The sequence below is a fragment of the Bemisia tabaci genome, chromosome 3, assembly GCF_918797505.1.
Source record: "Bemisia tabaci chromosome 3, PGI_BMITA_v3".
Classification (NCBI taxonomy): Eukaryota; Metazoa; Arthropoda; class Insecta; order Hemiptera; family Aleyrodidae; genus Bemisia; species Bemisia tabaci.
In genome coordinates, this window is record NC_092795.1 from 2,424,240 (window position 1) to 2,450,582 (window position 26,343).

Below are 26,343 nucleotides of genomic sequence, written 5' to 3' on the forward strand. Positions count from 1 at the left end.
TTCTAGTGATAAAAAAAATTAATAACTCGTGATTTTTTCCCCTTGAATTCTTCAAATAATGCTAATCGCAATTTAATCGAGCGTTCCTCTCTAAGTGCTGAGAGAGAGATCATGAACTTTTCTTCCGATCTACCTTATTATCAGAGGACATTTGGCAACTGTTGGATGCTTACACGACGTTTTTCATGAGCTAGGCGTGCCCTCCGCTCAGCGCAGTAACGCAACAGGGTTACAGGGTTCGTGACGCCCTGAAGAATCCTTGAACATCCTTGAATATTAAGAAATTGCGCGAGTGTACTTGAGAGTCCTTGATTTACATCATCTGATCATTTCGTTTACGACTGCTCGGAAAATCGGTCTTTTTCCGTCTTTGTTATGACAGAAACTTCAAAAATGTCGAGCAGCGTCATCCGCGCGTCCTATAGATTGCTTCCTCGCACGGACTTATAGACAGTACTAGGGGGCCCTGCCCCCTGACCGCTACGCGGCCCAACCCCCGGGAGGGCGCCTCGCGCCCTCAGGCCCGCTTCGCGGGCCCTATACGCATATGTATAGGCAAAAATGTTCTTCCATTTTAATACACTATTTTGTGTTCGAGCTGCATCGATTTCAAAATTGTTGACGTAACACTCAGATCTGTAAATGATGAGGAATAGCTAGATGTACATAATTTCACAGTCCACTTACTGGAGAAATTTCCATTTATTATGTTATTTTTAAATACTTAATTTAAAAAAAAAAAAAAATCAGATTTCGACCGTTAAGAGTTAATAATATTTGGTCCGTCCTGACGCGACGCAGCGCCTGCCTTCTCACTTCGTATCTGCTGTAAATATTAATAGAAATTCAGCAATCAAGTAAATTGACAAATGCCACAAATCGAAGCCGGAAGAATGCAGGAAAAATTGAGTTAAACCTTATACCTTGGACCTTGAACCCTGAGCGATGCACCGTTCCTCAACTCTTCGAATGAGGAGCCTTCACGAGCTTTTCCATTGTTTTATTGTTTATTCGAGTCACTCAGGTAGAATCCCACACCTTGACGTTTCTAGCGGAAACGACATATCTCTCACGCTATTAACATTGGGCTTAAGTGACATGAGCTTTAAAAGCTCTACAACATTAAAAGTTCGGGGTTTCATAATTTTTTGCACATCTACATCTACTACAGATGACATACATGTAAAGATCATCCTTATCGGTCCGGCAGTTCGTCAGAAATAGTGCTTCCAAGATTTTGCTTGTAGCTGTATAATATAGATGAGCAGCGCTGCCGCGTTAAGGATGAACCACGTATGAGCCTTCAGACGTTGCGAAATTTCCTTACTTCGATAAAATGGGATATTGCAGGGAAATCTGCGAATATTTTTCAGAGAATTTTATTCTTGAGTAAATCTTGCAAATCTTATAATTATCTATCTGAAATTGTAAAGAGGAATTATCCAAAACTCTCCTCCAAAATAAATATTTTATCGGAAGAAATTTGGCAATTCTTAACTGCTCATAAGGCGTTTTTCCGGCCGCACGGCAGTGCAGACAAAAATGGGAGCCATCCATCATTAAGGCATTCTTCGTAGTCTTGAGAATCTTTTTGTACATCCATGATAGAACTTTTACACTTTCAACAAGTTCCTGAAAGATTCTTGAAGCTATTCAATTTGAATAATTTGAACTCTTTGAAAAGTCCTTTGAGCATTGACTTTGATTTAAAGAAGTTGATATGAATCTTGGGTCATCGCTGCAGGAAAAAAGATGATTACCTAAAGGAGTTTTTCCGGCCGTGGTGACCTGGGAAAGTGAGAGAATTTGTTGGAAAAGTCAAGGAATTTCGTGTACAGTTAGTTGTATGACTCACCTCCTTCGTCCACCGGACCCAATTGCTTCCACCGATCGGATCGCTCCATTTTTCGCGGACGATGTGGAAAACAGGAAAGTTGAGGGTTTGAAATCTGTCCACCCAGGGGCCGTAAAATATTTTTGCAAGCTAAGAGGAAACAATAAACGAAGGAATGCAAGTTTATTTGCCGGATTCCGCGTTAAAGGTTCCGTTGTTCGGGACGGTCAGGAAAAATGTCATGACAGTCGCGGAAAAGTTTAGGTACTCTTTGGATCACTTGAAGCCTGGAACCCCTGGAAAAGTTGGGGAACACAGTCGCCAGAATCCGCCGAGCACCGATCGAAATGGAACGTAATTCGGCAATCAGAAGGTCGTGTTCCTGGCTTCTTGAAAGGGCATCTGAAATGACGTTTGTTTCCCCATGCGAGTAGGTTTTTTGATGGAAGAAACTAAGAGAGAGTTGTTATCTATCGCAAAATGTACTCGAGTCTCGATTACCGATGGATATTTCGGACCCAGAAAATCGTAAAACTTTGGACATGGACCCTTGTGTGGGATTACGATGATTTGCCGCTGCGAGAAGTACAAAATGGGGAAGAAAAAAATTCAATGATCTTGACCACATTTACCGAAGGTTGGTGCCAACCCACCCCTTAAAATCTACAAACTTGCTGTATTTTTTCCTTCAAACTTTGTATCTTTTGGAACGGTCAAGTATTGTAATCCTTTTTAGGTGCTTACCCATTTTCAAAGTTATACTGCTGAATTTTACCAGAGGCTTGCCAAAATAGTCCATTTTATGATGCTGTTTTGAGGGCTTCCTTAAACCTCCCTTAGTAACAGAGTAAAGCAAAGTGGGCACCTGCGGGGAAGGATCTGCTCAAGGAACGACTATGAATATATCGATCGATCTGTCATTTAAATCTATGGAGGAGAATCGATAAACGGGGTGTACGCTACCAACACCTCAATAATCGATTCTTTACCACAGCTCCAAGCGGGGGAATGTCGATAATCCACCATTCACGTCTCGCCACTGAATACGACGTCGAGGAACGGTAACTTTTTCCAGTCCAAACTTCGATACACTGCAAAAAAAGTCCGGCCGCAGAAGCCGTATTTACGGACTATATAGACATACCGTCCGCGTTCCGGGCTCGGAGGCCGAAAGCTCCGCTCCGGGCCTAGCACTCGGAGCAATCAAAGCTACGGCTCCGTCACCCGGATCTTTCGTCCTCTACGCCCGAAACGGGCGGGATGTCTATATAGCCTGTGACATTTTTTTCAGTGGGACCTAATGACGGTCGGAAACGATAGAAATGGACTTGGTAAGCGCTTCAGATCCACTGTGACCTAGCCTAACTTAAAACTAAACTGTGCCGCCAAATCCAAAAAAAAAAAAAAATTGGATATATTGCAGGAAAGGTAATTTTTCCGAGCCCAAGCTAACCTTACGTAATGTAACCTAAACTAAGAAGAGTGGGAAAAGAGACTTTGCGGATGTCTGTTTGATGAATTTCGTGTTTAGGTGGAAACTAGTGAGTGAACTGAACACGAGGATACCCTTGGTTCATGAACTGAACAATCATTGGAGAAGATATCGACGGTGAAACTACCAAACCACGTATCTCGGTTTGCGACGTCGCAGACTTCCTGTCATACTTTATTTTTTAAATGAAAAACTACTTAACATCCAGTCTTGAAAATGTCTGTGATTTATCCTCTTTGTGCGGAGAAAATTCCGTGAAAATTTCAAGGAATGATATTGATTTGGTCTACTTCAAAAAAATAAAATGTGAGCGTAGATTTTTAAACACCGCAAACGAGATACGTGGTTTGGTAGTTTCACGTCGAATGACATATGGATTGCATTTTGCAAAAAGGAACCAGGAGTAATGCCGTGTTGCTAAGATTGTGCAACTTCACCCTTTGCAATAAAACTACTGTAATCATAAAAAAGTATAAAATTTATACGGTAATTTTGTCTTAAATTTACAGGTTTTAGCGAGTAGAATGGAGAATGTTTATAGATGATCAGAGTTTTTCTTTCAAGACAAGAGAAGTTGCACAATCTTAGCAACATTGGAATCCTCTTGGTTCCTTTTTGCAAAATGCAATCCGTATGATCTAATCTGCTAAAATACATGTGTTGAAACGGGAAATGCCGCCGGATGACCTCACTTGGCGGTGCATTTTCTCACTTTTAAATCTATTTCAATACTATTTCCCGTATCAGAAAAAAAGTATACGAAATGCTGTGGAATCAGCTCTTTAGGCACTTTGAGATGATGCAATAAAAAAATGTGCATGCTAAATTCTCCAATGACCTCACTTGGCGGTGCATTTTCTCATTTTTAAATCTATTTTAATACTATTTCCCGTATCAGAAAAAAAGTATAACAAAATGCTGTGGAATCAGCTCTTTAGGCACTTTGAGATGATGCAATAAAAAATGTGCATGCTAATTCTCCAATGACCTCACTTGGCGGTGCATTTTCTCATTTTTAAATCTATTTTAATACTATTTCCCACATCAGAAAAAAAGTATACAAAATGCTGTGGAATCAGCTCTTTAGGCACTTTGAGATGATGCAATAAAAAGATGTGCATGGAAATTCTCCAATGGGGGGTGGACTTTGGTATTGGGGGGCGAAACTGGGAAGCGGAGCGGGGAGGCCGGAACCGGATTCGGGGGACTTTGTCCGCGGCGCCGCGAGGGTCACTGCACTGTGCGGCATGCGCCACGGCCAGAGGCAGGGACGGGCGGCGACGACGATCAATAACACCCACTCCCCCCTCGGCTGTCCCTGCGCTCCCCTCCCCTCCCCTCGCCACCCGTCCCGCGGCGTCCCTTCCCCCGGCCCCGCCCCGGCGACTCGCGGCACGGAGGAGGAGCAGAAGCCTGGAAGCCGGGTCTCTATAGCAACTCGCCGGGTTCACTCAACTCTTTCCCGTTTCCCGTTTCCCCGGCCACGAAGCGCCAAGCCCGCCCAAGGGTAGGAAATCTCCCCTTGAACTCCCCCGTCTCGGCACCCTCCCGCACAGTGGATCCAGTCAACGGAAGAGGCCGCACATGAAATTCTTGACTATAACTGCAAATTTTCACGTTTATTCCGTCACATTTTAAGTTTTAAGAGGTGCCTCCGGGAGAAAATTTCACGAGGAAATCAATGGAACCGCTTTTGAAGCCTCAAAGTTTGATATGAACGGAGTTATGAGCTTTTAAAGTTTCCGAAGTTTGTCCGAGCTTCCCCGTGGACTTGATCCACCGCGCCTCGGCCGTCTCCCGCGGTTTCCCCGCCACCGACTCTTCGCTCACTCGTCGTCGTCGTCGTCTCCCACGCCGGCGGGACGGACCCCCCCCCCCCCCCCTCCTCCACCGGCAGCCCTAGGACTCGGGGTTTTTTCGTGGTTTTTAATTCGGATTCACGCTACCGGGGTGTCCCTCGTCCCACCTCTGAAAGGGAAACCGCCGCCTTTTTCAGCCCGTCCGTCCCGACTATGATCCGAGCGGTAACAGGTGTTCTCCCCGGCCGCGTGTCCACGGATCCCTCTCCGGGAACTTTCCCGGGGATTCCGGGATGTTTGATTTCCCAGAAAACTTCGGGCACAAAAACACATGTAGGTAGTCACTCGCACTCGGGAGCGATTTACTGGGAAAGCTTTCGGGAAGTTCCCTACTTCCGGTTTTCCACTCTCCTGAGCGTTTTTGATACCACGGGCTGATTATTGAAATTGATAGACAAAGCTATAGACAAAGGAGGCGACGGGATCTTATTAGTTGAAGCAAGTGGATGTTATAGACCAGGGTAAGAATTACGGAGTGACAATTGGGTCCTTTGTGGGCTGCCGTTAGTTAGTCACCTATAGGATCGCTCCGTTTTCTCTTTGTCTATTGCTTCGTCTATCGATTTCCATAATCAGCCCTCAGTTCCAGTGCTCGGGTGTCAAGACTACCATAGAGGAATATATTTAAAAAAAAAAAATTGATATTCAAATATATATTAAACATATTTTTCCGAGAGATTTTCAAGAACTTTACGTAAAATTGCAAACGAAATCACCCGACGAATTGGAAGGAAAATATCCGTAAGTTTACCAGGAAAATTGTTGCTTTATCAAAGGAAATTTGGCAACGCCTGAAGGTTCATACGGCGTTTTTCCTTTGGACGGGAGTATAGAATTCAACGTGGCACACGCGTGCTCTCGGGATACCGAGATGGAATAATGGGCGAGGATTAAGCTACCGTCCAACGTTGCCGATTTGGGCACGGAAATCCATCCGATTCATACTCACTCTCGGAGGGAATACAAAGCAAGTCTGGCAACACGGCAGCCGACAAGAAGGAGGAAGTGCCCCATTTCGTCTCATGTTGGTACATCAAACGTGTCCAGCTGCAATCCCGCGCGGCCTCCTCCTTGCATCCTCGTTTTCAAAAATCTCCGGCTGAGTTAGATTAGACGTGGGCGGATCGGGGGGTCGACCCCCTTCCTTCCCCCGTCATTCATTCAAAAGAGGGGGAAAACGCCAAATTTCTGGCGAAAACTCGTACACCGCAATCACACGCTGAATGTGGCTTGAATTTCGGATTTTGTGTGTCATTTTGTCAATATTTGAGCGATAAATTCAAATTTTTGAAATCTTTCGAACTTCGTCAAATGAAAGTACTGAAATTCCCTGCTGAAGAGGTACTGAATTTCTTGGGAACGTACCGAAAAAGTACTGTAAACGTACTAATTTTTGGCCAGCCTGTTTTAGTAGATACCCTGGTCGCATCTTCAACGAGCTCGAACAAGGTGTATAGCATCAGGATTTAATCCAGATTTCATCAGGATTTGAGGAAAAATCGGTCGTTAAAGCAGGATTTGAGAGAAGTCGGCCGTCCAATCGGATTTTTTTATCGAGCTATTTTCGTGAAGTTACGATTTTCTCCACAAAAAATCAGGATTTGAAAAAATTATGAAATCAGGATTTAGCAGTCAAGAATCAGGAAACATCAGGATTTCCCAAAATGAAAAAAACTAGGCACCCTGTCGGAACTCTCGGTCGATTTCTAGTCAGCGAGTTCTTGTGAATCTTTTTCCTGAATCCCCTGAAAACTAGGGAAAGTTAGGGGAGAGTATCCCAAGATCCCCGTTGAGTTAGGTATGAAAAATGTGCCTGCACCCCAGTTGCAATACCGACTTGAACCGTGATGAAGACAGATAGTTTCTATCATTGTTGTTTTGGTATTTTTCTTGTCTTATCAGTTGCACAAATTATTAATCTACCATTTTTTTCTGTTGCAGAATGTGGACCACAAAGTCAAACACAGATCCAAGAAAGGACAACTCCCATTCGTCGAATTGAACGGAGAAGAAATCGCGGATAGCTCATTCATTATCAAAGAGTTAGGAAAGAAATTCGGCAAAGACTTAGACGCAACTCTTACCAACGAACAAAAAAATAACTCTCACGCTCTGATCTCCATGATTGAAAATCACTTCTTATGGTTAGTTTCATATTACCGATTTTTGAATAGGTTCACATTTTTTTGTGATGGTGCATTGATCGTTGTGTAGCCATTTATTTGCCCTTGCTTGATTCCGGGTTTGGAACCCTTTTGAATTTCATTTGTATAAGATGCCTTTTCTTTCTTTAAAGAGGATGACAGTATCTCCTATTCCTGTTCATTCCTTTTAAGACTTCAGTCCTTCTGAAGGGCTCAAAAACAGCCCTCCTCCTCAGGTCATTTTTTTGCATACATCTTTCCTCGTGCATTTTTTAAGATCTTCTTTATGGAAGGTATGCATTCGATGGACATGAATCGATCGAAAAATGAAAACGTGAATCGATCGATATGAATCGAACGACACCGATTCGATCGACAAATTGTTAAAAAAACCGGTGTCGATTCGATCGACATGAATCGATCGAAAAATTAAAACGTGAATCGATCGACACCGATTCGATCGAAAAATTATTGAAAGACCGGTGTCGATTCGATCGACATGAATCGATCGAAAAATTAAAACGTGATTCGATCGACATGAATCGATCGACACCGATTCGATCGACAGTTAATTTAAAAACACCCGTATCGATTCGATCGACATGAACGGATCGAAAAATGAAAACGTGAATCGATCGACACCGATTCGATCGACAACCGTGAATCAATCGACAAACCTGTGAATCGATCGACAAAAGCCGTGAATCGATCGACAAAAGCCGTGTATCAATCGACAAACCCGTGAATCGATCGACAAACCCTTGAATCGATCGACAAACCCGTGACTCGATCGACAAACCCGTGAATGGATCGACAAAAGCCGTGAATCGATCGACAAACCCGTGAATCGATCGACAAACCCGTGAATCGATCGACAAACCCGTGATTGGATCGACAAACCCGTGAATCGATCGACAAACCCGTGAGTCGATCTATTCACGTTTTCATTTTTCGATCCATTCATGTTGATCGAATCGATACGGTTGTTTTAAAATTAACTGTCGATCGATTCATGTCGATCGAATCACGTTTTAATTTTTCGATCGAATCGACACTGGTCTTTCAATAATTTGTCGATCGAATCGGTGTCGATCGAATCGGTGTCGATCGAATCGGTGTCGATCGATTCATGTCGATTGATTCACGTTTTAATTTTTCGATCGATTCATGTCGATCGAATCGACACCGGTTTTTTTAACTTTTTGTCGATCGAATTGGTGTTGATCGATTCATGTCGATCGATTCACGTTTTCATTTTTCGATCGATTCATGTCGATCGAATCCATACCCTCCCTTCTTTATGCCTTCTTGAATGTAGGTAGTTTATTTTTTTGTTACCTAGTTATTTATTGAAATTGAAAATTAAAAGCTGAAAAAACGTATAAAATTGATAAAATAGGGCAATTTTTTTCTTTTTTTAGGGAAGTGAGTCAGTTCAGAAGTGCGTTGGTTTTTCATTATTTATTTATTTTTTCCTAAGATATAGTCCCTATTTGCTGGAAGTCATGAACAGTTTTCAGCCTCAATTTTCCAAAAAATATACGTTAATTTTTTTGTCTTACCCTTCATTAGACTACTAAATTAAATCATGTGTTATCTTTTCTTTGTTCAGGGTTATGCTGTGGTGGAAAACGAAGAATCCCGATGACTTTGTAAAGGGTTACAAATTGAATCTGCAGACAATCTTAAACTCAAAAATGCCCATTGCTTTGCTAAATATCTTCTTCAAATTCAGTTATTGCCGCAAAGTAAGTATTTTCAATGTAATTGCTTTATTCCTTCTCTCCATATATTTTTGTGATTTTTGTTTACAGCCACAAGTTTAAATCTTTTTTAATTGTTTAAAGTAGACAAGTGAAAAGACACATTGTGTGAAAATTACACAGAATTCTGACTGTTCTGAAGTGCGAATCTTTACTTGAGGCTATTTATACATATTCTGCAACTTAATGAAAACTGCCTGACCAATATCTTTCTTCTCTCTTGCTCACTATTTAAGATTTGGAAAAGCGCTTTACAAGCAGAACTGTGACCTTACAGGAGTGTCTTTAAGAGTATCTTTAATCTTCACGATTGTATCATCTGTTGTCATAGAGATATAAAGGTTAAAAGTTCGCAGTTTCTGACTTGTTTACATAGTACGTAAGGTGGGCACAATATGGCGTCAGTATTCCTGTAAAATCTGATGTCCGAAGTATGAAAGATGGGACGTCTTGTCTGTCATTTTGGTGTTATTCAACACAAAATACAGTTTAAAACATTAAATATTACTTTTTTCAATAAACCATGCCATTTTCGACAAAAATTGATTTGACATTTTTATTGGTGACACCAGTAAGCCAACATTACAGGGTCTTACGCTGTTTATTCATTTCGCACTCACTTGAGTGCGACGTGATCTCTTTCAATCATTTTTATTCAATTGCCTGTGCCCATCTGCTGGTTGCAACCAACGAGTTTTTGTGTTTGTATTTTTTTAAATTATTGTTATCTTTGTTATTGTTACTTACAAGAGCTGAAATGTTTATGGGTACCAAAGAAACTTAAGAACCCATGAAAGACCCTGAATCTTCAATGTTTTTTGGAGGGATCGGTAACTTCCTCTCTGGCAATTAGTGGTCGCGAATACAACTTTACCGCCAAAATTACCGTTGTGGCGTTTTAGCAACGTTTTCGAAATGTTATTTCTGTCAGCTGCTGGATAAAATAGATCTATTAAATAATTCAAAACCTCTTTTTCATGTTATTTTTGAATCATGAATTTTATTCACTATTCTCTCATTCTTTTCAGGGTGCCAAGAAAGCAAAAGCACAAGGTATTGGTGTGCACACACCAGAAGAAATCATTGACTTCGGAAAGAACGATTTGAAAGTATTGACAGATGTACTAGGAGAAAAACCATATTTCTTTGGAAATGACCCCACAACTGTAAGTTATTGCGCTGAAGATTAAACGAGTTTAAAATCTTATAAGAGGCTTTTATCATGATCTAAGTCATGAGTCCTGTGCCTCTCCAATAAAGGATGAACAAGTTAATAAATAGCCGAACATTTCAATGGAAATATTTTGGGAATTGTTAACCACTAGACTGTGTGGAGAATACTGCATCTTGAAATTACTTTTCATGATGGATTCATGTTGGGTTGGTGGGATTTTATGATGGAGGCAAGTGTATCATGTCACATGGTCATGCGCTAATGCCGTCCTTTTGATTTATTTTGAACTCTCTATATTTTAAAGTTTAACCAATATTCTCCAGTTGACAACATTGGCAGTGTCTCTTCTGCAAATAATCGTTAAGATTTAGATCGAATTAATCACAGTTGACTATGCTGACACTTTTCTAGTCTTATAACGTCTTGCGATCAAGGAGCAGCCAAATCTGCGTGTTTGTCTGATACATTCAAGTGCCACACAGACATTCAACCAATGTTATGTTCAGTGCTAGTCAAAGTCCAAAATCTCTAAAGTTTTAGAGCAAATTTAAAGTTCCTCTTTTTTCAGGAAAGTGGAGGTTTAGTGAGGCTCGAAGAGAACCTCTGCATGAGAAAAGCTTATTATGGAATTTTTAGTGGAAGTTCAAAACTAGCTCTGATGGATGACTTTTCATTTTTTGCTCATTAGTAAGCATTTTTTACTGCTGAACAGTAGTAAACTTAGCAATGTCACATTAAAAAAACCAGCTTTGAGAATCAGGAGCAAAAAAAAGCGCCCCCCCCCCCCCCCCTCGATGGCTCTGCAAAATTTCTCATTTTATCGCAGCGCTATTCAAAATAAGTGGTAAAATTTGTCAGGGAGTAAAACAGAAAACATCCTGACCACATATTTGTCGGAAAAATTAGCTCTCTTTTTTTTGTAGTCTACGGAGACTTCAGATGTTATGCCAGAGGTCACTTTTTGTAGCTGAAAAAATGTGTGTTAATCAACTGTTTAAAGATTAATGTCTATCCTTTGTTTTCAGCTTGACGTTGTTGTGTTCGCCAACCTAGCTCAGCTTTACTTCTTGGACTCAGAAATCAAGAACCCTCTCCGTGAATACCTGAACGAATCTTGCGCCAACTTGGTGGGTCATGTGAATAGGATGAAAGAAAGGTAAATAACTTCTGTCGATATCTCTGCATTTTTAATATCTTGGTACAACAGAAAGAATTAATCCAAAGAAGACTGGATCACTCCAGTTGCTAACTGATAGTAAAAAAAATCATCTATTATTTGATTCATTGATTGATGATTTGATCATTCATTATTTTATGAGTGACTAGGTACACTAATAAAACAGAAAAAAATTCAATAGACTTCAAGTGTTCAGTTTCTTTTTCTTGCCTCAAAAACAGGCAAACAAACTATTTTTTTTTTTAGATCTGAATTATCTTCAAAATGGAATTTTTGAGATCATACTTATTTTCTTTCAAGAATTGAGCCACAACCAATAAGTCTTTTTTTTTTTTCCAGTTTATTTTTCTTCAATTCCAGTTTCAGAATCTACAGCCATCTATGGACAAGAGTTTAATGTAGCGATTATTTTTTATTGTCAGTAGACATCAGGGGCATTTTGGCACATCCATGCTCCGGCTTTCAAATTTTTAGGGATTAAGGCCGAGTAGAATCTGCAGATTCACTTGTCAGTTCCTCGAAAATTTGTCGCCACCACTGGGAATCGAACCCGGAACCTATTGGTCTAGGGTCAGACGCGCTGACCGCTAGGCCAACCTGGCGGGCAACCCATAAGTCATTAGTACTGACCTAAAAGATGTTTGAAAAAAGAGGATTAAAATTAAGTGTCCTCTCTGGGATTCAATGGCACCATCAAGGAAAATCAATCAGATTATGAGTGAGCAGTGCAGTTCGCTTGGCTTCCGTTAGGCGGTAATGCCGGTGACATACACCTGGCTTGCTAGCGTAAATCGTTAACTTGCTGGAAAGTTGCAATTTTTAAAAATTCACCTTGATTCTTCAGGCCCAGATGTGGGAAAGGTTGCACAGTCTAGTTTCCTTGAAGACTACATTCCCCCAAAATTTCATCAAAATCGGAGGTGGGCTGTAGGGGCCTCCCGCCTCCTCCTTGTCGGTTTACTTTCCGAAGTTCTCTTTTTAAATCAGTTTTAAGGTTTGGGCGCTTTTACTTAACTTTAGAAGGTCTTCATCCTCAGGAAGGGTCTCATGTCATTGACTTAAAAGAGGTTTGAGTATTTATCGTGCTTTTCTCAAGATGATTCTATTTTTATTTTTTACTTTTGCACAGTTTCTTTTTGACTTGGGCAGTCTTCCAACTAGAATATGATCCTCCAACTGCTCATCACATTCAAGCTTGTTGGATATCCCAACGTTGAAAGTTCCTTGATTTTTATTATTTTTTTTCTAGGTGTTTCCCAGATTGGGATGACATTTGCACAAACTTGGACCTGAACTCACATCTCCCAAAGCCACCCCCTGAGGAGAAAGACAAAGCAAAGGAAGGCGAAAAGAAAGCTGAAAAAGAAGCTGAAAATGGAAAAGAGAAAGTAAGTTTTCGTAATTTTTCCTTTTTTCCACATTGAAATGTTGTATACATCATCAATCCTTTTCGTAATAATTTGGTTAGAGGAAGGGGTTACTGAATTTAAAATCAGTGTGGTCTACGACTGTGATCGCATGGCATACTGCTGTGTACAAAGTGTTTTTTCATCGGTTCTTATCCTACTTTTTAGGGCAAAAAGAACAGAAAATGTGAAATAATTCTGACTCTAATATTTAGCCATTTCTGAGAAGCTATCACTTGATAAAAGAAATTGACTGAGAAAGTTTCAAATCTGACCTCTTAGGTGTCAATTCAAATCTCAAATTATGAGAATACACAGAGTTGCCGCAGTCGGGGAGTATCGGGACAACTAAGAAATTTCAAGGAAAATTACAAAAGTTTCAGGGAAAAATCCTTGAGTCACCTTAATTGCCTTGAGCAAATTTTGCCTGAAAACTATTTCAAATGATTGTCTTTTCAACCATCTGACAAATCTTCAATAGTCAAGGAATTTTATCAAAATGTGTCAGAGAAATTCTTTTTGTTAATTCTATAGCAACCCTGATGATGACAATTTTTTCTGACGATTTTTGCCTTTTGCGACCTACAGACCAACGGTCCCTATGATTGGCTTGGTAGTAAATGAGTCGATCTTGGGAATTTCTGGGGCGTGTGCATTTATCTCCTTCAGTTTCTAATGGTTATAATTTGTTGTTCTGTTTCAGTCCGAGAAGGAAAGTGAAAAAGAACCTGAAGATAAAGAAAAAGAGAAAGATGCCAAGTGAATAAATGTCATGACGAAGTTCCTTCCCCCACCACTGCTAAATTTCAAATGGTCATCATAAGATTTGGCTACACGACTGAGTGTTTTTTTAGCATAGTCATTTATCTGAATTTTTATGTTTGTTTTGACATTTTCATTGTTCTCTTCTACTCTTAAGTATAGCTTTAATTATCTGTATTTGGTATTTGTTGTGTTCTTCAACGTCAAAGTTCATTCAAGTCATTGCGATTGCATTTCTTTTACTTTTCCCTCAGCCAATGTTCCAGCCAAGTGAATCATTCCCATTTTATTTATCTCGCTAACATCACTCAGTGCCTCGTCATTTGTAAATTGAGCTGTTCGCCTCTCCTCGCACTTCCTGCTTCCGCTATCTCTTCTCCTCATCCTGTCTCCTCACGATTCCCTCAAGCTCTGACCTGGAAGCATCTCACATTCTCTCGGAGAAGACTAATCAGCAATTTTAATTTCTACTTAATTTTTTTACAATTTTAACAATTATTTTCCTCACCATGACACGATTAATGCTATCAATTTTATCATAATTTGTTAAGTAATTTAAGTTTTTCTATTGAATTTTATACGCTTTTATCCAAATTTGTCAGGAGTTGTCAGAAATAGGGCCAGGTGTTTTCCCTGTTTTTGGTCCTAGGGTACCAAGCGAAAAATTCTCATGGTCTCGTCCTTTCCGAACACCACCATCCTATCAACTTGCTTCTGTTCTTTTTTTCGAATGCTTCGTCCTTAAAATTTCATTGTGGCTCCTAGGTAATTTTGACGATATTTCACAGCGGATGAAAATTGAATTTTTAAAGTGGTGTGAGGGTATCGGGGACCATAAAAATTAATTTATCGTGTTTTTTAATTTTTGTAATTTGATAAATTTATAAATGAATATACATTTATTTGTAAGTATTTAAATGTATAAATATGAAGTATTCTTTTGCATTTATTAAAAATAGCAAAGCACAACTTCTCATTTTATTTTAAAACTTGTACATTTTTATTACTTCTTTGCTATTGCACTTACAACCCTCAACCCTTCCTCTCTCCCTGCCCCTTTTTTAACGTTTATTTTTATTTTTCATTCATCTTTCATCAAGATTGAGACAAGAAAAAACTTTATTCGCTTTATTTGTAGGTTTATTGTATTTAGTGTTTATACAATTTCATTTCCTTACTCAGATCATCATAAAATTATTTCAATTACATTGTAAGTAAACTTTGACTTTATGTATTGTGTGCAACAAATTTTGAGTTATTATTCCTAATTTTATACATATATTTTTCTCTAGTTCTCCTATGGTTTTTCCTTTTTTCTTTTTTTTTTTTCGTCTCTCACTTTCGGCGCCAAGCCGAGATCCTCTTGGCTCTTAATTCTTTACAGGTTTATCCTCTGTTCAGATTATAGCTTATTTATTTCTATTTTTTAATTCTCCCCTTATTCATTTATAAGTGGCGCCATAATATAGCAACCTGGAATTTGTATATATATAAATATAAATGTTAAGGCTAAAAATGTTGTTCAAGTGATGACAGCAGTGTGCAGTAAACAGTGCCACGGAGTTGTTTTGATTTATGCTTCTAAGCTCTTACGTATTGTTCTGCGCGACTTATTAGCACGAATCAAATATTTAGAATCATTCTAATGTACAAAAAATAGAGAGGCGCACATTGCTGCCATGATTTATCCTTTTTCGTAAAGGTAGTAACTGAATACTCATCTACGTTCGTTTCCTGATCTGAGCATTTTCTTTCTTTTTTCAAAGTTTCGTTTGTTTTTTTGAAAGCCTTTACTTTTTTTCTTCTCTTCTTTTTTTCTGTAATTGTGGTGAGCCAGCAAATCCGTGAAAATAAATGTTTTAAGTACTTTGTTTATGCTTATTAAATCTATATAAATGCTTAGTATTTATCTTCAAAAGAAAAAATAGTCGCATGAACAAAATTCTCTGATTATATCTCGTGATCATGACAATTTACGATAGATTTTACCATCTTTTGGAAACTGAATAAAATTCAATGCTAAATAATTTTCAAATCTTTTTATTTCTCCTCAACATCCCGACAAGGATCAGAACAAAACTCATTGGTGAACAGTAGATCAATTATTATTTGGTAGGTGATGTTTCAGTGTTAACAGCTAGGCAAGCAATGAAGTGTTTCAAGCCTCTCGTAGTCTATGGAACCAATAATTGAAAATGCGGAAAAATTCAACAAAGGACCCTGCACTCTCCTTATGGGGATGTGCACCATGGTCGATTTCGACTTTTTTGTATTATGCATTAAATTCGTTTTTGGATGCTGATCCAAAGTCATCATTGCATCAACTTTTTACGAGGCACTGTTTTCGCAGCATTTTGCACAGTCCTTGCTGGAAGTTTCGATTGTTACTTGAATAAGTGAGGCCAGCAAGGTGATATCTCTCTTTCAGCACTTGCTGAAAACGAGGAGAGCCTGGCAGTCTTATCTTGGATCCCATGGGTCTTTTCGTTTCACTGTCCAAATCAGATTCCTTCTCTCTCCCACAATTTTGCTTACCTATCACCAGCTTGGGTTTTCCTTGTTGATTCGCCGCGCTGGCCTCACTCATTCAAGTAATTATCTAAACTTCCAGCGGACCGTGCAAAATACTGTGAAAACGGTGCCTTGTAGAAAATTAGTGCAATGATGACTTTGGTTCAGCATTTACAAACGAATTTAATGCAATAAAAAAATTAAAATCGATTTTGGTGCACATTCCCATAAGGAGCGTGCAGGGTCCTTTGATTGGTTCTCAAGGAGGTTTTTATTGGTTAAGTTCACAGCTTTGAAAATCATAAAATAGTGCAGGTACTTCTCATGAACAAATATATTTCCCCTATCATAGACTCGCCATTTTTCGTTTTGAAAGTACATAGTCATAGATGCAGCCAAATTGTGGTTACAAGAAAAGGAACAAAAAGAAAAAGCACATTTTTCAAGGGTGATGAATTTATTCTATTTGAGACAGATACTAGAGAGATAAGTACTTTCCTCTCAACGCCTCTTGCACTCAAAGGCATATTGAGAAAGTTGTACAGATGGTTAGAGTGTATAAACAAATATTTACAACGGAAATAAAAAAATAAAAACAGTAAGTTTAAAGACGTTAACACTAATGTAAGCTCATCACAAATACATTTCACACCAAAAATACACTTCAATTTTGAATTCATCAAATTGGTTTTGGAGGAAAACAAAAATACAGTCCAATGCTTTTATGTGACCAAACATTAAATTCAACATGTTAGCTACAGTATCGAGTGCAAGGATAAGATGTCCTTATTTTCATGATGGTGTCAGAGAAACATGACTGACAGGAGAGTATGAAACAAATGTAACAATAAGGTTGTTGGTTCAGACGTCACGAACGCATAACTTAGTGAACAAGTCTGCGACATGTTATTTGGCTCCAGTTCAAAAAGGAACCTTTTAAACCATTTTATGAACATGAACCATTATGCAGAGACAGATCAGGCACTAGCACCTGACAACTCTTTTCTCCCGATTATTCCGCCTAAAAATGCTTCCGTCGCTAACAAGTTATTGATCAAAAAATTCTTTGAAATTATTAAAATTATATCTACTACTAGAATGTTAAATGGACAGTTGACACTACAAAATTTACTGTGAAATCATTTCATACTCGAGAAGAAAATGTGTACAGCCATGTGCCTAGATTCAAGAGGAACATACATTCTACATTTTTTAAAGTGTTGTTGAAGAGGATACATAAAAGAGAAATCTACTACAGCACTTTAACGGAAAAATACAAATTGCCAATGTGATACTTCACCTTTTTCAAACTCCTGTTTGAAAACAAAAATTTCACTTTCATTTTCAAATAAAGTGAAATTTTTAAGAAATTGCTAATCTGATTGAAAAAGAGAGTATGGTGGAGAGTCTACAACATTGTAAGTTGAGATACATACTTCTCAGCGTTGGGCATCAACATGTTTTACTTACACAGATACATTTTTTTGATGACTAAAAAGGTATTAAATGCTGTACTATACCTACCATGGATTTCATTTGTATACAAGTTCTCTAGAATTTTGCAAAAAGTGTATTAGTGTATTTTCCGAAGAAAATACGCAATTGCATTCATATACTTTTCAGTATGCATACAGAGAAATAGCTCAACATGAGTGCAGTTAACTACATACTTTGATCTCACAGAAGGCAGAAGAAACTTCGTTCAAGTAACATTGATTTACAAAACATCAAAGTTTTATAGAAGTCCCTACCTGGAAAGTTTTAGTTTTTGTGAGATAGAAAGGATTTTATCCCTATAACTTTCATTTTGCTTGATTTTTGTTTCCTATCACACGAAATACTCTTACAGACAAAAGCTATTTAAGGTGTAAAGCTAGCCAGTTTTTCAGTAAGGGGAGGCGATATTTGTTGCTTAAAGCCGCCACATCAAAAATTTTGGGCTGCAACATAGAAACAATTAATATTCACTGAAATAAGCTTTGATAAAAAAAAAAATATATTGAGAAATGATAGGTATTGAACTATCGGTCTTCACCAATCTGTTCCAGTGCAAGAACAAAATATATTTTCACATCCATGATATTACATAATGGTCCTAACAAATGACAACCATAAGAAAAATCTAACTAGAGGAAATTCAGGATGAAAGCATTTTTGAGAGGAAATATAGACTTCCTGACAAACAGAGAGTTAAATTTGTAAAACGCGTGAATCATTAGAAATATCCCATGATATTAGTTTTGAGAAACCCCTTGAACAATGAAATCAACTTCAGTTTTTGGGAAAAATTATAAACATTCGTCACAACTTTGGTTCATAGTTGAGTATTAAACGACCAGGTTGAATATTCAGACCTGGTGTGGTTAATTTCTTAAAATATGAAAAGGTGGTTCTGACAATAATTTTAGTTCATAAATTTGTTGGAAAATCAAGGAAAAACTGGTGCTACAAACTTACTAAAAGTTTCCTTCAAAAAAGGTAGGTAAATACAGCATTTATTCAAACTTCCATTATACAAGATTTAGCAGGAGACTTCCATCTAACTTTGGTCTCGAATTTTTAATGATTCTCTTAGAACAGCATAAAGACGGGTACATGATTACTCATGAAAGAAAAAGTACATCAAACATTTTGAAAACCGCAAGAACTAAGTTCAGAAATAAATTAATTCTGGATAGAAAAAGATACTTGCTCACCCTCAAAATTAACATCAAGTACTTCACTTCACAAGTATTACATAGATCGAAAACAATGGGTTGATTCAATTTTCCGTCACCAAAATTAGGGCCCAGACTTAATTTAAGCCCACAACAGGGTTGATCGGAGGAAAAATTGGACGTGTTTCTGTCAAATGGAACTAAGCGCCATGAAAAAGAATTGCGAGTATAGGACGGAACGAGCAGGACGCCCATTTCCGCCGCCAATCCAAGCCCCCCTCTACCTTCCTCCCCCTATGGCGCTTAGTTCCGTTTGATAGAAATACGTCCAACTATGCATCAAATTCAAGGTGAGGGAATACCTTCCGCACAGAAAAGTCTACAATAAGAGGGAAAAAATCATTTTAGCCTGTTGTTTAAAAATATGAATGAAAATCCATGATTGAACGCTGGATTTTGCTAGCTATGATTGATGAGCACAATGAGGTTTTTTGAGAAAGCTAATGAAGTAATTTTTAAACTTGTAAAACTTGCATTTTGCTGGCTATATTTGTCACTCACGTGAAAGTTTGTGACAAGCCTTTTAGGGCATCTGGTGTACTTCCAAATTTCTTCCACAGACGGTATAACCTCATCTTAAGGCCATCAGTTAACCAAACTAATAAAATTAGTTGAGCCAGTTGTTATCTCATTGTTAGTTGGGCGATTTCTTGATAACAGGAATAGTTCTGTGGCCAAGGAGTATGGACGACAAAAGGCAAAACTATTGAAAATCGAGGTGATAAGGGTGGTTTCACGATAACTGTAATAGTTTTGGCGCCGTAACAGACAACACATTTTTTGGTCATATTTTTAGTAGTAATGATAATCACTCGAATTTTTTCGCATTAATCTTCAAAGGGTTACGTTTTATAATATTTTCTAATGATTTATTGCTCTACTTCTCAATTAATATGTAAATTCCGAAAATGTGCTGTCTGTTACGCGGTAAAAAGTCAGCGTAACAGACAGTACATTTTCGACCATTTATAGATTAAAATTGAAAAGTAGAGCAATAAATCGTTGAGAAGGGTTATAATACGTAACCCTGCGTAGATTAATGCAAAAAAATTCGAACAATTATCATTACAACTAAAATATGACCGTAAAATGTGTTGTCTGTTACGGCGGCAAAACTATTTCAGTTATCGTGAAATCACCCATTAATCAAAGAAAATTATGACCCTGAACTTGTTCAAGCAAAAAACACATGAACAATTTTCATTGTATTTAAAAATATGAGCCTTCAAAGACCAACAACGTCAAGTCGGTTATGTGTCCTCTACTCCGAATATGAAGCAAAAGAGAAATTTTCGGTAATAAATCAGAAATGATCATAGATTATCTAGCAATATTTTCTATGTTAGTTTCTAATGTTTACAAAAATTATAATATTGAACTAAAATTTTGATTTCAACGAAAGAAAAGTCATGAGAAAGATGAGATATCCCAAAAGGCAACACATTTCGGCTTTAGAATTTAGTTCAATGTCAATCTCGCCAAATGGAGCTAGGGATTTCAAAAAATTGATCAAATTGTTTGCTGAAGCCAATTTGAGCCAACTGTTGCTGGAAATCGGATTTCTTCACAAGAAACTTTATTCTTAAGAAAAACGAGTGATTTGGAAGTAAATAGAATTAATTGTTCAAAACTTTAAATCCTCAAAATAATATCATTAAACTTAGAGGGAGTTCCCAAGGTTTTAAAAAATGTGAAGGTTGTACTAATTCTACCTTATATCTCAAGAATTACCAAATTTCATCCTTTCTATCATTTTTTATTTCACAATTTCAGGTGTCGGTTACATGACCAATACAATTTGGCTGAACCGCCACAGGTAAGCTGGGACCTCCAGCTGTCCTCCAGAAGGAGAAGGGCTCTGGATTTAATGGTTTGTTTGTTAATCAATATAACTTGCTACTAAATCATAATTGTTTGTGCCAAAGATGGAAAAAAATTTTCCTATCATCACAATGAATGATTGAAATTTGATTAAAATTGTGAACTTTAATTTTTAAGGTGTAGTACATTAGAGCTATTCCTGATATCGTGACATCACCCAGTCACACTCTTCAAGGGAGAGGTTAGTGCCAATTTTAGGATATTTTAAATTGTAATAACTATAGCTACAGAGGGATGATTTACCCTCCCCATTTCTTCAAACATGAACGCAAAATTAATACAAAAGAGACAAACATGATAAAAAACAAGGACTACAAAATACAAGCACACCGTACATTATTGAGGCAGTGAAGATTCTCGCTAAAGTTCTCCTCACCCCCACCCCCCTTTAGATATTTAGACTCCTAAAAATATGATGAAACTGTCGTGCTAAGGTACAACCCTGCATGAACATTCAAGAATTGCCAAATTCCCTGCATAAAACGCGTATTTTTGTGGAAAGTAATGCATGATTTTCCTTGAAATGATAAGATATTTTATAGAGTGAATGAGCTTGCTCAGTTCCTTTTAATTCCCGCATTTTTGAAAACTTAAGAGGGCACATAATTGACAGAAATTTCCCCCGATTTTTGAACAATACTAAGCCATGAAAAACGAGCTTTAAGTTGCGTATTTTGAGCTCCTATTTAATGAGCTCGAAAAAAATTCACAATTTTCCTGTGAATACCTATCTAATGGAAGTGTGGAAGGAAATATGGCAACACTTGAAGGCGCATACAGCGTTCTTCCTTAGCAAAGCAGGATTATGGGTATAAAGCACCTCTCAAATTAGAAACGAAGGTGTTAACATTACATCATAGCCATTGGTGAGACAACTCATTAAGAGTAAATATTGTTAATCCAAAGAGAGTAACTCTCAGGGCGAAATTTTATTCTTGATGAGTTTTTTCTCTTTGTGATGAGTATTTCTGTTTGACAGAAACAAGCGACAATGGCTATGATGTAATGTCAATATTTCTGTCTTAAAAATATAAATTCCTTTCTTGCTAATTGAACGTATTTTTATGAAACGGAACTGTGTGCATTATGACATGAGCCCTGTTATGCATATATTTTTATGGGTCACAGGGCTTATGTCTTAATGCACATAGTTTTGTTAGATAGAAATACGTCCAATTGTCATTCAGAGACATCCAAGACCTCTCCAGACGGATCAGATGACTAAATGAATGCAGGCATGTATTCGGAAAAAAAGTAGAAATCTTAAACTAGTGTGCTCAGGACATGCAAACCCGCACTTTGCATAAACAAATAGAAAATACATGACTTTTCTCTGGTTCCGCATATGTTTATGCTAATCTCTTACCTAAATCAGATGAGATTGTACAAGTTACAGTTTTTAGAGCTAGGGACTAAACCTAAGATTTTAAAAAGACTCCAGAACAACCATGAAGAGCGAAGGACAAGACAATTAAAAGTACAGTTTTCTCAAAATGATTGCTCATACAAAAATTTTGAGGAAAAAAAAGAGGGAACAAAAAAATTAAAAAAGATGAATAGTAACAAAAGATAACAAATAAAACTCAAAATTATAAGCAACAAAAAAGAAAAATATTAACCGGTAAACATGTTTAAAACATAGATTTCAAAATGAGACCAAATCAAAAGAAGCGCTGCGATGAACAGTCTCAAAATGCAGAAATCCCGAAACTTTTAACTAGCTCAGTGATACAACAAGGTAAGAAATCAGATATACCGATAGGATATTTTCTAAAAATACCTGAGGGCACAAGTATGTAATACAAAGTTAAACATCACAAAGAAAATTTGCAGTCAATGTAGCAGAAATGGCTAGAAGAGATTCTTAGGGCATCCCTTTGTGCCATCAATCTGAGAGAGGAACAGGGTGTCTAGCAAAACTTTCAGCCCCTTTTCTCTGACTCTTCAGGTTTTCCCGTTTCCCTAACTTCCCCTGATTCTCTCGGTCCTTTTTTTCCAAATCAAAAGAAGCGCAAAAACAGACATGGCTCAGCGCAAAGTGCCAGTGTGGATTGATAGACGCTCAAATTTCTGGGGGAAAAATTCACTGCAAACTAAAAAGATAATGCTTGCAGGGCTCAGTATCAAAGTGCCGTAAAGTTAGGTAAAAAAAATCACAATTTTCTGAGGGAGTTCGCAACCCTCTTCGTTAAGCATTTCCTCTCCTCAACTTCTCCCTGACCAATTTCATCTCCCAAATTTTCCCAGTTACTAGACACCCTGTGGGAATATACATGAGAAAGTAGGATGTAGTTACTTTAAAGAGAATTCTAGAAAAGCATTTGTCTATAATCTCATCAACAGTTTTTCCTACGATAACATCAAAAATGAATACCAAAAAGACATGAATCAATAAATAAACAAACGAATTTTTTGGTTCTAATTGGTTTTAAACAAGAGGTTGACAAACTAAATGGTTCTGATATGAAGGATTAATTTAAATTTGGTGGTTTCGTTGAAGCAACACATTTTAAACCATACGCTGGACATTTCTCAGATGTTCAAGCACCAGATGAAGAATTAATACTTTACGTTCAATAAGAATTATGGTGCTTTGAATACTGAAGGAATAAAACTAACCTGTTTTCAAAAAGAATATAAGTTTTCAAAGTACAAAGAAATTAATAAGTCTAATATTATCAAAGTAGAAAAACGTGTTTCTCGACTTTTCTAGGAATGGCCCATCCTAATTTTTTATAGTTTCCGGTTTACTGCTAACAAGCTATTTAAAAAAAAGAAAGAAAAGTTTTTTGGATGAATTTAAAAGCAGACAACATACTTTACTGGATGACTTCCCAGCCCTTAAAAATGATTATAACATTATCTTAATCCATATTCATATCACATAGGAAGAAACATTTACATTTCCGTTCTGATTTTCACCTATTTTACAGAATTTTCTTCATTTTCCTCTTCTTTTTTTCTCCTTGGTAAGCGTAAAGCAGGCAAGAAAATTTTAATAACTGAAAATTACAGCCCTCAGGGTGCATGTAGTATACATCTACATTTTACTGTCAATGTTTAACAATAGAACATATTGAAATCAAAAGGAACTATATCCATTCTTACGTGAGCCCTGAAATCCAAAAGAATATATGCATGACACGGCTCATGTAAAAATGGATGTCGAGGACCAAGGAACAATACCGCCTAATTGAAAATTTTGGTGAAAATGAGTTCGTTAATTTGCCGCATTCCATAAGATACCCAAGATGATGTTTTGAGTTTTTCCAATCCCGCATGAGAACACTGTAATATGTACAAAATATTGCAAATCAAACCTCAAAATGATGAAAATGGCAAAGTTTTTTCTCTCCCCTGCAAAATCATCAGTTTGCAGATATGCGATATTGTTCCTTCGTCATCGACACAGTCCCTTTTAATTTGAATCAGTGGCGATTCAGTTTGGCAACACTTTTTTTCCTCCATTTATATGTATGTAATGGCCTGGTTACACGCTCAAATTTGCGTCAAATTCCGATCAAAATGATGACCAAGATGGCGGTCGGGAGTTATCTAGATTGATGAGTAAAATTAATTAAAACAGCGTGTTGATTGAAATAAGCGTGAAATAAGCACGGTTGTGTGGAAATCAGATGAAGGATGAGCCCCACAGCTCCATCATCTACCATCAAATTTTTGCACGCCGCAGAAATTTGATGGTAGATGGTGCGCACCAGTCACCATTTGATCGGAAATTGATGGGAATTTGAGCGTGTAACCAGGACATAAAACAGTCGATTCTTGGTGAGGCAGTTGGCGCACCAAAAATTGATATTTTCCATGGATTTAAATAGAGGAAAAACAGTGTTGCCGACTTGAAAAATCGCCACTCATTCAAATACATCCAATACGCTGCTCTGATTTTACATTTCTGAATGAGTTTTGAGAAAAAGAAAGAGCTCATGCAGAAATGCAAATCCAGTTCTATTGCTAAATTCCACTGTAATGTGAAAACAAAAAAGAAAGAAAAAAAGACAGGCCAGAGGGACAAAAAATAAACGCAAGGGGCTTCGTATTGTCATTAGTCATTTGTTGCTTAGTTCGAAAACTTAGTATCTTCATTACATTCTTTAAAAAAATTGATAAATGAGCCATTTTGATGAAATTTTTCTTTGGCCATCACAAGACTAAGAATACATAATATCAGGGTTGTCGCAAGGGCTATGTAAACCATTTATTCCCTAGGAATGCTAGGTTGAAAAGGTGCCCTTTTCTCCCTCGAATGGATATTACTATATTTTTAATTTGGGGTATGTGAATTGCTCTGAAACCACATTACTACTATAAAGAAATTAAATTTTTCAGCAATCTAGAACAATTTGCCACTGCTATGGTTAGGAAAATTGCTTTCTGACAACTTGCGGGGGAATAGTTCTGTTAGAATTTTAAAAAGGTCTTAGACTCTTCTTTATGTGTTTTTTCTTTTTCTTGTCTCCTTTACATTGTGAGACAACAAAGTGGTTTTATGAATGGGCGACAGTTCCCTTGTGGCAGCCCTGACGCTTTAAAAGGCTCGCAATAAAATTCAAAACTTAGTGACATTAGAGTTTCAGAAATGCAAGAAAACACGGAGATGTCAAAATGAAAACGTAACTACAAAGTTACCAATGCCAATACAAATTTTTGGTAACTTTTGGTAACTAAATTTTGGAACCGGAGAATTTGGTTTTTCTGTAAAATTATAAAGGGTTAGAAAACCGATAGGGAGCAAAACACAGCCAAAAATGATAACAAACTCAAATAACAAAGTACCTGATATTGTGCAAGAAAGAGAGTAATGAGGTTGTTGACAAATAACTATCATCAGAATGCAAAACCAGGTGCATCAATACGAGATAAAAACCACGCAAGCACCAACCACATTGTTAATAACACTCACAGTTACAAAATGGACGTCACGTCGATCATACGAAGTAGCTCTGACATCGGTAGCTTCCTACGATTGCTAGAGCTCGTAAGATACTGCTGATGATGGAGCCATAAAAATTACACATTCATTATTGACAACAGGGATCTCTAGAGATAGAGTTTCCTTCTTTTGCCATTCCAATATAGTCACTTGATCTGGACATCATAAATCTGGAAACCTGTGAACAAGTAAGAGATCAGACTTGATGAGTCATTGAAAAAACTACTCTAAAAGTCTCATACAAATGTGGGGTAGACATCCTTCTGGGTCCTGCAGAAGAAGGGTCTGGCTTGCAGAAAAATGGTTGCCGCTGAAAGGCTTTTTTCATTTTTAAAATTACAAAAATGTGTACTGGATGAATCATGACATTTTCATCAGAAGACTTGGGTTAAATACTCAAAAATTTGCTTTCGAACAAAATTTTCTTGAAATTAGGACATAAAAATTCCATTTTAAAAAGCTTTTCTTCTTGGCAGTGTTTAAGAGAACAAAATTTTAGCAACACTAAATTTAATTGGAAAATCGCACTTCTCATCATTAAATTTAATTAATGGGTGGCATTATTCATTAATATTTGCAATTTTAACATTTTATTTGATGGAGCGGTACCAACAAATAGCATTCTATTTGATGGTACAATTCCTTACCAGCAAATAACTACTTCGTTAATTA

General features: G+C 37.6%; 2 protein-coding genes across 2 annotated transcripts in view; one reads left to right on the plus strand and one right to left on the minus strand.

Annotated features, from left to right (window-relative positions):
* The window catches only part of fax (failed axon connections), a 78,541-nt gene extending 62,903 nt beyond the window's left edge, over positions 1-15,638 (plus strand). The window contains exons 2-7 of the mRNA XM_019060442.2: positions 7,127-7,329; positions 8,942-9,077; positions 10,121-10,258; positions 11,292-11,422; positions 12,693-12,831; positions 13,553-15,638. Coding sequence (XP_018915987.1) covers positions 7,127-7,329; positions 8,942-9,077; positions 10,121-10,258; positions 11,292-11,422; positions 12,693-12,831; positions 13,553-13,612 — 807 coding nt within the window. The 3' untranslated portion in view covers positions 13,613-15,638. The remainder of the gene's footprint in view (positions 1-7,126; positions 7,330-8,941; positions 9,078-10,120; positions 10,259-11,291; positions 11,423-12,692; positions 12,832-13,552) is intronic.
* A 922-nt stretch (positions 15,639-16,560) lies between these two features.
* Positions 16,561-26,343, minus strand: part of LOC109043291 (ankyrin repeat domain-containing protein 13C) — a 31,908-nt gene continuing 22,125 nt past the window's right edge. The window contains exon 10 of the mRNA XM_019060441.2: positions 16,561-25,849. Within this exon, the coding sequence (XP_018915986.2) occupies positions 25,834-25,849 (16 nt within the window). The 3' untranslated portion in view covers positions 16,561-25,833. The remainder of the gene's footprint in view (positions 25,850-26,343) is intronic.